We start from the raw sequence: 18,009 nt of genomic DNA on the forward strand, positions 1-18,009 counted from the left end.
TAACGCATAAGGCTTCTGGGAGTATTAAATGAGTTAATACATGCAAAGTTCCTAGAAGAGTGGGTGACACATCTTGGAAACACTATACATAATATATACACATATACTGTATACATATTAAGATTAGATAAATATAGATTCTAATTTTAATACATATTTTATATATTATAAATCTGACATATATGTAGAGATATATGCTATATATACACCAGATTTTTCCATTGTCTTTTTGTGAAACAAATGAGATAATGTGTTAATAATGGTAGAATTACAGGGGATTTTATTTTCTTTGTGTCTTTTTGTATTCGTCACAGTTTTATAGATACAAATGCAAATGCTGCGTTCACATCAAAATTAAAATCAATATACATTTTAGCACAAAAGAGAGACGTTTTAGACTTTCACCAGGATCAACTGGCATAGCGAGAGTGGGAGAGGAAGACCAATGGAAGATGTGCTCAGAAAAACCTGTCCCAGGGAAAATGAGTCAATTGTCAACTGAAAGCTGAGACACCCCACGTTCAATCTGTCAGTCAGTTCATCAGTCATCTGAAATTTACTTAACGCTTGCTTCCTGCCAGACACTGTGCTAGGTGCTGGAAAATCAAAGATGAATGGAGGTCACATTTCTTCAAGGCGCTCACAACAGAAAAGGGAAGAGAAATACATCCACAATTAGCCACAGTACAATAAATGGAAGTGTAGGCTATAATGAGGACCAACCCAGGTCTCTGGGGGCTCCCAAAGGTAACAATTTCAGTTGGAGTGGGGGGCAGTGTAGGAAGCTTCACCTAGGAGATGACACTTGCAATGGTCTTTGAGGGATAAGTTTGGAAAATGCAATCATTTGTAAGAATTCTGGTTTTGAGCAAACACATAGCGTGCTTCCTAATCAAACACCAGCAAAATCGCTTAGCCTAGAGAAAGGAAAATCAGAAAGGACAAAGGAGTTATACTTCAGAAAAGTGTCTTGATCTCATATCAGAGTGCCTGATTCCATAAAGCAATCTGTGAAAGTTTGACTGTCATAGGAATTAGAAGGCATAAGTTCAAGTACTAGCCCTGCCCCTTACCAGCCGGGTAATCTTGGGCAAACCATTAAAATCTCTGACACTCCGTCTACTTCCTCATTCATATAATGGTGATAATAATACTTTGCAATACTGTTGTGAGCATCAAATGAGATAATGCAAGTAAGAGACTTTCAGTGACATTCAAATAGTTGGGATGATAAATTGTGACGGTTTTAACATAATAGAGACGATTGTGAATAATTATAATTTTTAACATTTATATTTAAACATAACAGTAAAAAAAGAAATCAAATGTATACACAACACCAATTATACATGAGTTTATAGCCTGATTGGCTTCATTTATTTTTTTCAGAGCTCTTAACCTATTACTAATCCAAGTGCATCAAGCTATAAAAACTGCTAACCAATTATTTTTTTCCTAAGATAACATAATCTCTATTTCTTGAGACACTTTATACTAACGTTAAACTGAAGCTAACTGCATGAAAATGCAATGGAGACTCATAATTGCAAACTGTTTTCATGTCTAAAGAAGATTCAACCACTTCCTAGGACTGAATTGCTCCTTGTTAAAGTTTAGGATCAAGCTATAAAAGTATATCACTTAGCCTATGTCTGCCTACCGGTGCAAAGTATAGTGGCAAGCAGAAAACAGAGGTAATTATCTAGAAACATTAGGCCAAAAATCCCACTTCGGTCCCAAAAGACTGAAGTTGCTTTGCAGGTATCAGGGAAGCCTGAGGAGGGGGCCATGTTCAACTTTCTCTTAGAACTTTCTTCCCCATGAATCCTTTTTACCTTGAACACTCATTGCTATGACATCTGGAGGAATAATATTCTTTTGCTTTTTCTCTCTATTAAAAAAAAAAAGATTTACTAAGGCTGACTGAAAAGGCTTAAAATGTCCTCTTGTCATGGCCCTTGATAAACATTTTATCTAATGTTTTTTGAAGCAGAGTTTCAGTTGAAGTGTTGCAGAAGACAAAGCAAAACAATGATATGTAAAACTGCTGCTTTAACCTGTCTTAAAAAATAAAACAAACAAACAAACAAAAAACCTGAATATCTTTAAAGGACATCTAACCAGAGCTGGCATTTGAAAAATTAAAGAAAAAGAGGTTCAGTATAATATTCTTAGTTCAATTATCCCTCCCCCATCAAAAAATAGATGTAATGAACCCAAGATTTTGTTTTGTCCAATCTAACTAACAGGATATAACAATGGAACACTCCATGAATTACTTACTGCCATTCATTTCAAAAGGTGAGAACATTTTAGGAAGCCTTCAACCCTCACCTTGAGAAAATTACCCCACTCAGCTTCCAAAAGAGAAAATGTGGTTTTTTTTTAAAAAAAACACCTTCTTTGAGTATCAGTTACCTTTTATTATGCTTTTGTGACTACTAGGGAATCCTTATCTTCCTCATTTTGTTCTGTCTTTAGCCATAGTATCAAATCTCAAATTTAACTCAATGTAAGAAAAATAATGCTCTATACATCAAGAAAATGATTCTAGCTCGTTCTAATAATTTTCACCATATGTGATCATGTTGTATGCTTTTCTCTACTTTGTGTATTGTGTCATTACCTACCAAGCTGTGGAGAAGAAAGTCCATATAGTCTAACAATAACAACAAAATACCATTTCTGACATTTGTGTGAATTTTACAAACTTTACATACAAAGGAAAAAACTTTTTTTACCTCTACCATGTCAGCTTACTAACCATACTTATTTATTAATGGTTTAGTAGCTTACACTTTGAAATGTCACTTGTATGTTTCTTATCTGATTTCAACCACGGATAATCACAGTACTAAATTCTAAGCTAGAGTATAGTTTAAATCCAAAGGAAAATATAATTCACCATTACAGCTTTAAAAATGGTCCAAACATTTGAAACACACACTCACCTTAAATGTTTTGGTCTAGAATTAAAATTAAAATCACCCTGCCTTAACATCTTATCTAATAATTTTCATAGAGGCTTCTGGAGTTTAGCGTTCACAAGAAAAACTTAACAACAAGCAACTTACGTCAAAGGCAATTTGTCAATAGAATGGATAAGTTAATTGAGAATAAGAGCATGGGAAAGAAAGAGCTACTGACATTTTGTGTGTATGCATGATGTGCGTCTGCTTTGTTTTGTTTTGCTTTTTCATGAGTAATATGATCAGAAGAGTACTGCTCATGACATCATTTTGATTACAGTGTGTAAGATGTCTTAGGAGAGTTGTTATTATAGTTGAGATCAATGATTACTGAAACACAGGCTGACCTTGTTTCATTTTGCTTTGCTGTATAGTGCTTCACAGATATTGTGTTTTTTATAAATTGATGGTTTGTGGCAACCCTGCATCAAACAAGTCTATCAGAGTCATCTCTTCCAACAGCATTTTCTCACTTCGTGTCTCTGTGCCACATTTTCATAATTCTCACAATATTCCAACTTTTTCATTATTACTGTATTTGTCATGGTGATCTGGGATCAATGATCTTTGCTATGACTATGGCAAAAAGATGACAACTCACTGACGGTTAGCATTTTTCAGCAGTGAAGCATTTTTAAGTAAGGTATGTACCTTGTGTTTTTAGACATAATGCTGTTGCACACTTAACAGACTACACTATAGTGTAAACAGAACTTTTATATGCACTGGGAGAGCAAAAAATTCGTGTGACTTGCTTTATCACAGTATTTCCTTTATTATGGCCGTCTGCAACAGAACCAACAATATCTCCGAGGTATGCCTTGGAGTCCAGATTTGAGGGCACAGAAGATTAAACCTGAGTGGTAGTATTTCAAATGAAAAAACAGAGATGGACTTGTGAGATATTTAGAAGGAATAATAAAGAAAAACTGGAAGGTCATTGAATGGAGAGATGGGGCAAATCAAATATTTTTAAGCTCATGAAACTGGCAAAATGACAATACTATGAAAAGAAATTGAACTGTGAATTCTCCAGGGACATCCAGGATTACCAAGTTTGGGGAGGAGAATGAGGGGCCAATAGAAAGAGACACAGTAATTGTAAGGATTTGGCCAGTAATTCAAATAAAACATCCAACAGTCAGTTGCAAGTTTGAGACTGCAATTGACTCTGGGTCTCTTGAGGACTATTTGCTCTTAGTCTTTGAATTCCCAAGCACCTAGTACAGCTAGGCACATAGTTTTTGTGGCTGGCTGGCTAACTGCATAGAGATTTGGGGCCCAAGTGCACAAAGAAAATAAGTTGTGAGTGTGAACGAATACAGACTTTAAGACCAAGGAACAAAGAAAGGAACCAAGAGAACAAAGTTTGAGGAAAAAATATATTGAGGGAATGGGAGGGAAAGAAGAAACCAATAATCGAGATAGGAAAGGTCAAAGAAGTAAACCCAGACAGAGAAATGGGAAGGGAAGGGAGGGGAAAACAAGAATAGGATCGGAGGAGTGCGGGGGAGAAGAGATGCTACTTATTCATGATTTGAATTCATATATATAGAGACTCAGAAGATGCACCAATGCAAAAATTCTAAAGTCACACTTAGTGAGCAAAAATGAAAATCATTAAAATGTTTCATTAATGACTTAAAGTAAATAAATTAATAGCTCCTGTCACATTGATTCATCCATTGCATGTGGGTACTCAATAAATGTTAATTGAATTAAATTAATAACATTTGCTCAGTGGTAATAAAAAATTAATTTACTGTCTGTCGTCTCTGTTACTTAAGTTTATGCCCATTGCTTCTGCAATTACTTCTAGCCCAAACAGAAATTTTCTATTTCCCTGACTTTTTTTTTTTTTTTCCCTGACTTTCAGTACACACTTTAATTTCTTTCCCAAGAAATACAGTTGAACTTCTAATTTTTGTCCTAATTTTGGTGATTTTTTTCCTGTTGAAAAAAATTATTTTCTCTAAGTTAATGTCAAGAACTATGTATAACATCCCAAATTTAGTTTCACGAGTTCCTTATTTAATTCCAAAATAGTTTTCTCTGCAGAAGATGTGATACCACTTTTTATGTGTTTCTCCTTTTAGCTTATGCTACTTTATAATACTTCGGGTACAAAGTCAAATAACACCGCAAAAGAAGGAATCTGGGGAAATTACTGTTAGCATTCCATCTATAAAAGATGGAAGATGTCAGTAACATTCACCCAAAAATTGTGACTCATTTCAGATGTCAGAATTCTGGGTTGAACAGACTGGGTTCTGAAATGTGTGTTTGTCAGATGATTTTCTAATGAGTAACAGATAGTTCCCAGTGGGGAATGAAAAAAATAAAATAAAAATATAAACAGAGATTATAGAATTAAAATAACTTTATGAATGGCAGTTTAACTTCTCCATAAAATTCTCTCAGTACAAGCCCAGTGTCTCCAAATGGTTGCTTAATGTAGCACACCACTTAGATTCAAAATGCTATACTTAAAAGTGTCGAGAAATTAAAAAGAGAATCATATACCACTTGGCTGTATACTGTATTCTCCGCATGTTCTTATATTCCAGTAACCTCTATCCAACTTTTTTTTGTTACTGAATTACTTTGTGCAAAAGCCATTTACATTACATGCAGCCTGACTAGGTGTGATAATTTGAACTGATTGTCAATTAATTCTGCAGTAAATAGCTGCTGTAATCTCTATACTCATCAAAGTTTTGTTATCTATCAGCTCTGCCTGAAATGCTCTTTAATGTAGGGGATACAGCAGCTGTAACTAAAGAGGCAGGATTCCCTAAGTGTGCAAGAAGGTAGTCTTGCTTTGCAGAGACTGCTTAGGTATGTCTGTAAAGCGATGTTATTTGCAAGGCTTGATTTCAGGTAGGTGACACATCACGGGATTTAGAGTGAAGAGGGTTTTGCTGATGTGCAGTCCCAATAGTGAGGAAGCAGAGATAAAAACTAAGAACAAAGTGGAGAAAATGTTGAATAATATAAAGAGACAGGGACAAGAGCAAAGCTTTTGGAGTCCAAACGGCCTGGGTTCAAATCTCAGCTCTCTACCATTTACTAACAAGGAAGCCTCAGGGAACTTATCTAAATAAACTAAGCCTTGGTTACACTCATTCATCTGTTAACTTGGGGTACCAATTTATACATTTCCCATCTGTCCTGGGAGGCTGACAGTATCTACCTCCTAGAGTCTTTGTGATGCTTAAATTAAATAAGGTACATAGTGGTAACACAGAACTTGACATACAAGGTATACAACTCTGTGTGCTGTGTGAGTGTGTGTGTATGCATGTATAAAGCAGTGGTTTGATATTCAAAATTGGTGATTTTGCCCCATGGAGGAAATGTGGCAATATCCACAGACCTTTTTGTTTGTCATGTCCTAGGGCAACTGGTGTTACTGGCATCAAGTAGGTAGAGGACATGCATGCTGCTAAACACCCTACAATCTCCCTGTGACAAAGAATTATCTGGCCCAAAATACCAGTTCTTCTCTAAGTACTGAAGGCATAATTTGAATGACTATTTGCGATTAAAGCTGGTTACTTGACACTTTGATATCCAAGCAAGAAAAATAAACTATTATTTTTGTCATCATCGTCATCATCATCATTATCATCACTATACCATTAATTCGGTGAATCTCTCTTGGGTTAAAGGAGCCCAAGAGTTTCCCAATCTGTTGAACTAATTCTATCTATTCAATATTACATTAACTGCTATCAACAATAGATGTTTTTCTGAACCCCTATTTCTGCCAATCCCTTTTAAGGTGAATCAAACTGCAACCAAGAGATTTAAAGCTAGCAGCCTAAGAGGTAGGGAATAAAAATTAAACACTGTTGAAAGCCGAGGCTGTTTGGAGGCTCAGAAAGCAACAAAAACGGCCTGAGACAATACAATTGTGCGTGCAATACTGTCAGCTCCCGTGCCAGTTAGGAGCCTTTGGAGAGCAACTGTCTCATGATTAGCTTCTGAAAATCACTGATGTATGTATCAGTGGGCTGTCCTCTCCTTTCTCCACTCTCAAAAGCAGAAGGCCTCTGTGGCAGTGGTTCCCAAACTTTTCTGCATGTTGGAATCACTGAGGGAGCTTCAAAAATCCCTCAGGGGCTGTGATCTAATCTGTTGAGGGGGAGGAGGGATTGCCTGAGCTTTAAACAAATTCCAAATTTTTAGAAGGTTTCCGAGATGATTCTACTCTGTAGACACGGCTACCACTGTCCTAGGAGGCAGGATCAAGCAGAGATTTCCATCTACCTCAAACTAAGAAGCAATTTCCGGAAGGACAATGAAAATGGACTTGGCAAGAATGTATTTCTTGCACGGAGCTGCCTAAGCGCAGTAAAATTAAACCAGGTTGCCAACTGTTTTATTGATTTCAGTCACTCAGTGAGCGTCACTGAGTCAGGCCCTGGGCTAGTGATGGAAAAGGCAATTCTCCAGGAGGCACCTTCACTATCTCCCAGTAGTGCCGCCAAATCACCAGGACTGATGCTTGTTTAGGGCTGAAGAAGTCCCTGGGCATCATCCTGGATGCAGGTTTGAGAATACCTTCTGTTAACTCTTCTCTCCATCTTAGGACGATTTAATTGGTGTAGGTAAGCTATACAGTGCCTGCATCACTACCCCGTCTGGATCTTTCTGAAAGCCAGGGACCATGCCTGTCTTTGTCAGCACTCAATCCCCAGTTTCCAGACCAGTGCTTGTTATATAACAGACCCTCAATTATTCTGCAGGAACCAGTAAATGAGTATGGGAGTTCTGAAATACACGAAGCACCTAGGTCTTTTCAGCCTTCTCTGTGCCTCTCCAAACCAGAATCTCCGTCAAGGACTTTGCTCTAGGTTCCCTGCCAGGTGGTTATATGGAAATAAAAGCCTGTTCCCAAGGAGTACACCCCAAAAGCCACAAAGACTATCACCTTCATAGACACCTAACAAATGGCAAGGCAGAGAAAAGACTGGCAAAGTAAGAGTCTTTAAGGGCAGATGTAGAAATGAGCTTATAGGATGGTTATGTGTGACCACTTTTCTTATACAGGGGAGGAAACTAAGGTTTGCAGACACAAAGAAATAAAACAACTTGATTGAGATCATATACATTACTGTCCAGCATTTAAGACCCTTCTACTACTTCTGAGATCCATAAAACATTATGACAATAAGCTGACAACATTCTATGAGATTTTGTTAATCCTAGTGAATGAATGCCTTGATTCTCCCCACCCATCACTATAAAAACCACTGTGTTTTTGAAATAAGTGGTACAAATGACTGTGATAGGTGAAACTTGAAATATGGGTAAAATTTTATAATTATTGAACTTTTATTCTTACATATAGTTTCATTCAAGATAATCCTGTCCAATAATGCTTCATGCTTCTAAATAAGATTTTAATCTTATAAAAGTCTAGAATGTGAATTTTTCTGCAAACGTCCCTTCTTGGATCGCGAGGTCATGTCAACTATAAGCGGGTCTGTGTATGTGTGTTTTCTTTTTTCATCTAGATACGCAACTCACAAACGAAAAGCAGGCAGACGAGAAAGCCATTAATACCATCGTTATAAATTCAGTATCCGAATTCAAAATCACAGATGGACCAGCCAAGGAAACCCCCAGTGAGAAAAAACTGTCAGAATCCAGCATATCCCTGTCCTCCCTTGAAGAATGCCAAACGAAATTTTCCTACCTCCAAACTCATCCTTCAGTTCATCCAAGAGACACTGATGGTATGTTTCTCACAATCAACCCATCTCTAAATAAAGCTCCCCAAACCCCAGCCCCTGGAAAACCATCATATATGCTGTTAGAAAAAAAAAGTCTTTATGAATATTAACCAGGAAGGCTTCAATTTGAAAACTCTGATGAATGACACATGTCAAGGTCACCTTGCAGTTATGAGGTGCTTGGCAGGTTGTTTGCTCTCAAAGCTGGGAGTTTGAGGCAAAGTGTTTTAAATAGCCGGAGTGAGGTAAAATCATTCTTGCTATGGAGCTATGAAGTAGACTAAAAAATAGCCAATTTTTTTCTCTTCTTGCATCTGGGACTATTCAACCCGCGACTCTAGGCTGAGAGGAGGTGAAAACAGGGTGGAATAGCATTGCAAAGCTGGAAAAGTATAAATATAGACTGCAATAAAATACAAGGACGCTTACACCAGCAGCCTGTGGAAAAGGGTTGGTTCCTCTAGGTAACATCACCTTCTAGGCATTCGAATCAGTGCAAAGCTACACCAAACCACCTCTATATATGACATAAGAGGCATGTTGCACTTGCAAAACCAATTTCAAATTGAATTGATGCTAAATGATCAGCACAGTCAAGTTCAAGGCCATAGACTCCACACCAAGACATATGGAATTTTACTCATGTTAACTTTGCACTGACCTTCATAGGAGACATAAACCATTCAGGAATTGTGTAATGTTCCATACTGACATTTGCATTTAAAGAAACCTTGAAGTTTCTCAAAGGAAAGCATAAAAAGGTACAGTTTCTGGTCTATATTTAAATTCATATTTACTTTTTCAAAGTAAGATAAAAAAAGTGAAATAAACTTTGTATAACAGGAACTTTGAAATCACATCAGTTTAATTCCTGGCTCTGAAATTTATTCACTGTATAAGACTGGATTAAGTTTTTTACCATCTCTAAATCTCAGACTCAGTTATATAATGGAGCTAGTAACACGCAATTGGGTGTTTTGAAGATCAAATGAAATAACATGGGTAAAACATCCAGTACAGAACCTGTCACAGAACAGATGTTCGACTTTTGCTTTTATTATGATTATGGTTTTAAAAAGTAAGGGGAGAGATTTCTAACACACGTTATATATGATCTCGTGAAAACATTGCCATGGAGGCTTTAGACTAGAAGACACAATTGCCTGCAGTTGCCAGGAGACAATGCGAATAAGGAAGTTCCTCCAGATGTATGATAGGGATGGGTGAGGACTGTGGCAAGGAGAAGAACACTGCCTCTACTCCGCTCCAGCTAACTGTTGCCAGAAGGAAAAAGAGGTTCAGACCTGCCAGAGCTAGAGTGTTATAGGAAATCTCCCAATTTTTAAGTGTTGGCAATAGTTCTATTTCTTTTATGAAGCCCCAGACACTCCCGACAATACACAGCTTTCAGCTAACTTTGGCCGATAGGCTGCCAGGTATGACCTTGAGTCCAAGATGATGTCCAAGTGTCTGGTTTTGTTAGAGCTTGATGCTAATCAAGAAAACAGGCAACAGAGGAGAGTTCTCTGCATTTTGGCAACAGAGAATTTTATCAGATCGTGTCAGGGATGCATGGATTTTACTTGTAATGATCCCAGAATTACGAATTACCATTATATGTATCCACACAATACAGGAGAGTGGTGCCCCTCCGGAACCACTCTGATCTGTCTCATCAGGTATCTTGGCAGAATGAGAAGGACCAATGCAGCTAGCATGATACCTGAACCCCTGTATTCTCAGGGAAGACCAAAATGACTACTCCATTAAAGTGGAAACACATACTCAGGAGCCTCATGTAGGAAAAGAACCAACTACACTTTCTTCAAAAGAGCAAAGGAGATTCATGAAGACCATTGAATTAGACTGTTTTCTTAGGGCCTGGACAGAGGCTACTATGACCCAGAAAATTCCAGTATTAAGCGGACAGCACAGGTAATAGCTCATCCTTCATTTCCCACATTGTAAAAAAAAAAAAAAAAAAAATCCCCCCACTGAGGTAAGAGTTTTTGGTACCTGGTTAAAAAGGAGAGTAAAACACCTAGACTAGGGCCCACAGATAGTGCTAAGAACCTCTCATTATCCTAGATAGCAAACATCAAGGAAATAAAGAGTTAAGTCAGACTCATTGCATTTTAGGAAAATTTTGATAGTAATTAATTTAAGGATGCAGAAATTGAGAGCTGGGGTCACTGTTCATACTGAGATAAATACAAAAATATCTTTCAGGAACAGCAGGGGAAACAGAAGGGAAAAGAGAAGATTGCATCCACTTTTATGTAGTTTGTGGTTAATTTATTTTCAAATATATAAATGAGTGCATAGGAATGGATGCTTAATTGCTAATATCTATTATTTATATACATTGCCCCACTTAAAACAGGATGGAGAAGGCTCACACATGCAGATTTTGTAAAATGTGTTACATCCATTAGCACAGTTCATGGTGTGTGCTCTGATGGGAATTTAAAATGATCTTTACTGCACATCACACACTGTGTGCTGCGACATTACTTTATTATTAAATTGTGCCTCATCCTGTGTGGTCCCTTTCCTGAAGAAAATGGAAAAAGTCCAGAGCACTATCTGTGTCTCTGCTTCTGGTTCTATGTTCGGATTGCAAGAGCATCTCCGTGGATGATAAAACCAGGGATACACATGATATGAGAAAACAGCCTCTCTAAAAAGAATCCTGAGAATATACCTAATTGATGTATAATTTTGAATTTGAGATGTCTCATCCAGGTGGAAGGGGAAAATCATAAATACAAGATACCTCAAAAGAACAGTCTTAATTACACCATGGACTACTGAATAAAATGATTACATTTTCTACGCTGTAAATTTCATACAATTAAATGCAGTAGTGTCATCTTATAAAATGTTTCAATTTTATAATTATTTCAGTTCATTTGCTCAGAAAAAAACATAAGCAAAAATTTACTAAGTATCACCCAAATCTAGTCATTCTAGTTCTGAAGAACTGACTTGAATGTTAGTTGTGCTTGTCTGAACTTAAATAGACCTTGACATATTTAAGTAGCTATTAAAATTGATAACATCAGGGATGATACCCCAGCTAGAGAAAGGCAGTCACACTTTATTTATTCCTATTCTGTATTACAGACATTTTTTTAAAGAACTAAATGTTGGGGGAGTGGGAAACAATTTTTATACATTTTTGGTTTATTTATTTATTTATTTATTTATTTATTTATTTGGCTGTGTTGGGACTTTGTTGCTGGGCGCAGGCTTTCTCTAGTTGCGGCGAGCGGGGGCTACTCTTGGTTGCGGTGCGCGGGCTTCTCATTGTGGCAGCTTCTCTTGTTGCGGAGCACAGGCTCTAGAGCACAGGCTTCAGTAGTTGCAGAATGCGGGCTCAGTAATTGCGGCTCACAGGCTCTAGAGCGCAGGCTCAGTAGTTGTGGCGCACGGGCTTAGTTGCTCCACATCATGTGGGATCTTCCCAGACCAGGGCTCAAACCCGTGTCCCCTGCATTGGCAGGCGGATTCTTAATCACTGCACCACCAGGGAAGTCCCAATTTTTATACTCTTTGACCAAAAACTTTTAGTGATCAGTTGGAGCCAGTGTGTCATGAATCTTATTATGCCAAATTCTCTCAGGGACAGCACATTAACCATTAACGTATGAGAATACTGGGGCTGGACCAGGTTCATCTTGTCTTTTTTTTTCTTACTTTGTTCTGGGGGGAGAGGAAGGGAGACTGCTGTTTATCTGGGGTCACTTCTGGAAGAACCATGTTCTTGCCACTTTGGAAAACGATTCCCAAAGATGCAGGAAGCATGTTTCCGGAGTTGAGGAATGTGCCAGGGACCAGAGAGGGCAGCTACAGCTACCTCTTGTTCCTCCCTCCTCCTGATCCCGGGGAATCATGGTGGCAAGAACACTGAAAGCTGAAAAGACAAACTCAGGGATTACAGGACCGTGAACGTGGGGCCAACCTCAGGTATATTAGTGGAAACTCCTTCGCACTGTTACCTTTTCCACTATAATTAAACATGATCCATTCTTATGAGGCAGATTCTTCTTCTATTACTCCCTTTTTTGTTCTTTTTTAAATTGAAGTATACTTGATTTACAATATTGTGTTAGTTTCAGGTATACAGCATAGTGATTCAGTATTTTTGTAGATTATATCCCATTATAGGTTATTACAAGTTAATGGGTATAATTCCCTATGCTGTACATTATATTCTTGTTGCTTATCTATTTTATACATATTAGTTTTATCTGTGAAGCCCATACCTCTAATTTGTGGCCCCCTTCCATCTCCCCTTTGGTAACCACATTAAGATGAGGTATACATATACAATGGAATATTACTCAGCCATAAAAAAGAATGAAATACTGCCACTTGCAGCAACGTGGATGATATTAGAGAATATTCTGCTTAGTGAAGTAAATCAGACAGAGAAAGACAAACACTATATGATAGAATTCATGTGTGGAATCTAAAAATAATACAAATGAATGTATATACAAAACAGAAACAGATTCTCCCTCTTAAGTAGCCACTATCCAGTTAACATTTAGCACCTTTAGAAGCTGCAGTGGTCCTTCAGGGTCGTAAGGATATCACTTAGCACGTTATAGCCTCCACATCCTCAATGTACCCTAGGCGTGTAAAGAGGAAATGTAACCAACTTAAGAGAGGGTTTTTATCATGGCTTCTTGCTCAGAGGCAAATACCACTTCCAGCTGAATGGCCTGCAGGTCTTGGATACATCTTAAACCTCCTTTAATCCAGGTTTAAGGAAGGAAGAAGTAGGAAATGAGATGGGTACTCTGACAGCAGCAACTAGAGCCTATGCCATGATGCCAGGCAGTCCAATAAAAGAAATTTAATACTTGGGAATGTGTTACAAAGGTATAGGGAGAGGTGAAAAGCTACGTGTGGAAATTACCGACAACAGGAAAGCTCTGCCACCTCTTCCCTTGGTCTCTCTAGGGCACTAGTAAATCACTACTACTGGCATTAGCTCATTGGCCACTAGTAACTAACTATTAGTAGACAGACCACTAGTAAGTGGCATTAGCAGAAGTCACAAAGAGAAGGACATTCGGAAAAAGATAAAACCAAAGGGAAGATACAAAGCAGAGAGAAGGAAGGAGATATACCCCAGGCTTTCCTTTCTCCCACCCTCCCATTTCCTATAGCTGCCTCCTATTGGCTGGAGCTAGCCAGAAGCCACCTGGCAGACCTGCAAAGCACACCTTACCAGTCTTGGGAATACAGAGGGGAGTAGGATGAGAGGGGAATGGAAGGGAGAACAGGTCACCAGGAGGCCTAGAGCATCTGGTGCCAGGCTTGAACGTGACAGAAGAAAGCATGTGTGTTATGAAGGGCAGGTCAGCTTCAGAGTTAAGGGCTCTGGAGGAGACAATCTAGGTTCACATGACAGCCCCACCACTTCCTGTATTTCTTAAATTCTCTGAGCCACAGTTTCCTCATCTATAGAACAGTAGTAGTACTCAATTGAGAGTTATCTCAAGACCCATGTGAGATGTATGTAAAGTGTACAGGACTGCAAATTTGCTTTACACGAACCAGCTGACACATCTAACAATGAGAAAGAGAGCACAGATTTTGGATCCAGAGTTAGATTAATTCCTTGCTCCACCACCATACAGGTGAAAGTTTTAGGACAGTCAGTGACAATCCCTAAGCCTTAGTCCTTACATCTAAAAAGTGGGGACCATGTTGTTTATCTCTTACTGTTCATTTATTCATTCATTCAACAAGAGATAAGCCATTCTTGTAACTTAGGTTTTAGTCGGGGTGGGGGGAACTAATCAATAAACTAATTAGTTTACTATCCTGCGGTCAGTGCTATGAAGAAAAAAACAAAGCAGGGTGCTATGAGAGTTTCTGCAAGGATGTGATTTACAGGGAAGGTGTTTTAAGCTAAAGACCCAAAGGTTGAGTAGGAGTTAGGTAAAGTTGTGAGGGGAGAGTGTGCAACACAGGCCAGAGACAGAGCATGTACAAAGGCCCTGAGCTGGGTGCATCCCGGGAACTGAAATTTAACCAGTTTGGCTGGAGTGCAGTGAGTAAGGAGGCCACTAGAACTGGAAGGCAGAGAAATAGGCAGGAACCTGATCACACAGGAGCTTGCAGGCTATGGCAAGGATTTAGGACTTGACTCTAAAGGGAGAGTGAGATGTTCTAATTAATGATTAACAGTATCGCAGGGGCTGATGAGTTTGAGGTGGGCTCATGTGGAAGCAGTGTCAGGACAGGAGGCTGTTTCTGTTGACCTCAGGATGGCTGATGGTGGCTACAGCTAGGATGGTGGATAGCGGCTGATGGGTTTCAAATAGGAATTTGAGAGAGCATCAGCAGAACTCAGGAAAGAACTGGCTGGGAAGGGTATGATGAGGAAAAGGAAAATGACAAGAATGAGTCCCAGATTTGTGCCAATTCATCTGCGTGTTTGGGAGCCACTCACAAGAGAAAACAAGGGAAGAGACAGGTTTGTGGGATGCGGGAAAGAGGGACACCCATGACGGAATGCGGCCTTGGTAAGTGTGAGATGTTCTGAGCACAGAGCAGAAGAGATGCGAAGCAGGCAGCTGGATGCAGGCATGATGCTTTGGATGGGCCGAGAGGAGTACTAATCATAGGCTATGACTCTGAACATCAAGTTTATTAAACATTAAAGTCCCAAGGAATACTGCAGGCAAAGGAAAATATACCCATTCAGGAGAATGGAAAGTCCAACTCTCTTTTCAAACAGTGCGTCAATTTTCCTCTGAACTGCTTACGTTACTTTTGTGCAAACATAAACTGGCCATATGCAAAACAGTTTAGCCTGCTCACGTAGAATTATTTAATGTGTCTTTTAGGAACAGTGTGGAACACACTTGAAAGTGGGGAAAAATCTGTTTTCAATTCATTAATGTTGCCGTGTTTCTCTAGGCAAGAGGTTCTGCCTTTTACAACCAAATAAAAAGGACTGACTTATAAACAGAAAAAAATGGGCTCTATTCTCAAGCGCAAAACAGAGAGATGGAAGGAAACAAATGCCAACTTGACCAAAGGATTAGGCCAACATATATTTTTTTTTATAAATAAAATCTATAGTATACATCAGAAGCGGAGACCTCCGGAGTCTGCCCACTTGAGGAGACGTTGGCAAGAGGATTTGAACCAAATGGTTATATGCCCACAGGAAATTATAAGGCCATTTTACAAACAGGTTTTCACACTCTGATAGGAAACACCAGCTCCCATCCCCACAGAACACCCTACACCCAACCTGACTTACTTCCAAGTCAAACTTTCAGTCTCGCACCTACAAAGGACAGCACCTAGTGGGAAAATCATTTTTATATGGTCATGGACCTGAGTAAGTCTCTGAGTCTCTAGCCTAAAAGATCAGGGAGCATTTGCTTGGAATATTTTCTCCTGAGAACTTCTTCTTTGCCAGGGGCTGCTGTAGCAGCAGTCTTGGAATTGCAAAAAACGTGACGAGGTTTTATGCCTGAAATCTTTGACCACCAACACACCCTCTTCAGAAATGCATACGCAGAATAGAGTCTATGTATGGCACTCACTCACTCCTGAATTTCTGTGGGAGATTTATAGTGATTTACGAGATACGGGTGAGTTGGCCACATGCTAGAAACTGGCTCTGAGTGAACAAAAATACACCCAGTCTGGCAAAGAGATGAGTACACACACCACAGACATATTATGGAATAGCCCACCTAAACTACAAATACTGAGTAATGGCCACAGCACCTGCAACAATATATGGCAATTAAAGTGGTCATAAAAGTCATGGTGTGGTTCTTTACCACTGTCTTATGGGGAAGAAAGAAATGGAGGGTGAGAGGCAGGGGGAGGGGGAGGAACACAGGGATGAAGGGAGATTTCTGTTTACCTATATGCAGAACTCACTTTAGACCTTTATAGATGTTTTTAAAAGAAATAAGAATGGCTTTCTTTAAAATATTTGTTCCCTTTCAGAGTGAGTTTCCACATTCTCCCTTCTCTTAAACACTAAGAAGTATATGAATAAGAAAAGAAAAATGTTTTCTGGAAAACATTGTTTGAAATCAATGAAGGGAGCTCTAAGAACACTTAGATCGCTCTGACAGATGAGGCAAAGAGCGAAATCTCTCCTGCAGGCTTGTACCGTTACAGTCAACTGAAGTCTGAAAACCAAAGGTTATTAACATTCTTAATGGGGGAAAAATAGATTACAAAAAGTCTAATGTTAATTGATTGATAAGCCCATCAGGAGGAAGGAATTTTTCTCCAATTCATGCTAGAATGTTACTTTCAACCATCAAGTCTTCAGGATGCTGATTTTAATTAATTAGATGCTATATCACGTGAACACTTACCTACCCTTTTTCAAAACCCTCACATGTTTTTGAGACTTTCTTAACTAAAAAAAGAAAGAAAGGAAGGAAGGAAGGAAGGAAGGGAGGGAGGGAGGGAGGGAGGAAGGAAGGAAGGAAGGGAGAGAAAGAAAGAAAGGAGGGAGGGAGGAAGGGAAGGAAGGAAAAAGAAAGAAAAAGAAAGGAAGGAAACAGAAACTAGCAAACAGAATCCAGCAGCACATTAAAAGGATCATACACCAGGATCAAGTGGGATTTATCCCAGAATGCAAGGATTCTTCAATAAACGCAAATCAATCAATGTGATAAACCATATTAACAAATTGAAGGAGAAAAACCATATGATCATCTCAACAGATGCAGAAAAAGCTTCTGACAAAATGCAACACCCATTTATGATAAAAACTCTCCAGAAAGTAGGCATAGAGGGAACTTACCTCAACATAATAAAGGCCATATATGACAAACCCACAGCAAACATCGTTCTCAATGGTGATAAACTGAAACCATTTCCACTAAGATCAGGAACAAGACAAGGTTGCCCAATCTCACCACTGTTATTCAACATAGTTTTGGAAGTTTTAGCCACAGCAATCAGAGATGAAAAAGAAATAAAAGGAATCCAAATTGGAAAAGAAGAAGCAAAGCTGCCACTGTTTGCAGATGACGTAATACCATACATAGAGATTCCTAAAGATGCTACCAGAAAACTACTAGAGCTAATCAATGAATCTGGTAAAGTAGAAGGATACAAAATTAATGCACAGAAATCTCTTGCATTCTTATACACTTCTGGATGAAAAATGTGAAAGAGAAATTAAGGAAACACTCCCATTTACCACTGCAACAAAAAGAATAAAATACCTAGGAATAAACCTACCTAAGGAGACAAAGGACCTGTATGTAGAAAACTATAAGACACTGATG

At 38.7% G+C, this 18,009-nt stretch overlaps 1 protein-coding gene and 1 long non-coding RNA gene across 3 annotated transcripts in view; one reads left to right on the forward strand and one right to left on the reverse strand.

The window, feature by feature from the left end:
* The window catches only part of LOC130709105 (uncharacterized), a 714,106-nt gene that overhangs the window by 545,631 nt on the left and 150,466 nt on the right, over positions 1 to 18,009 (reverse strand). The gene's annotated exons all lie outside the window — the stretch shown is intronic.
* Positions 1 to 18,009, forward strand: part of MDFIC2 (MyoD family inhibitor domain containing 2) — a 98,353-nt gene that overhangs the window by 74,974 nt on the left and 5,370 nt on the right. The window contains exon 3 of the mRNA XM_028169138.2: positions 8,492 to 8,713. Coding sequence (XP_028024939.1) covers positions 8,492 to 8,713 — 222 coding nt within the window. The remainder of the gene's footprint in view (positions 1 to 8,491; positions 8,714 to 18,009) is intronic.

Source organism: Balaenoptera acutorostrata, chromosome 10 (genome assembly GCF_949987535.1).
Source record: "Balaenoptera acutorostrata chromosome 10, mBalAcu1.1, whole genome shotgun sequence".
Taxonomy (NCBI): Eukaryota; Metazoa; Chordata; class Mammalia; order Artiodactyla; family Balaenopteridae; genus Balaenoptera; species Balaenoptera acutorostrata.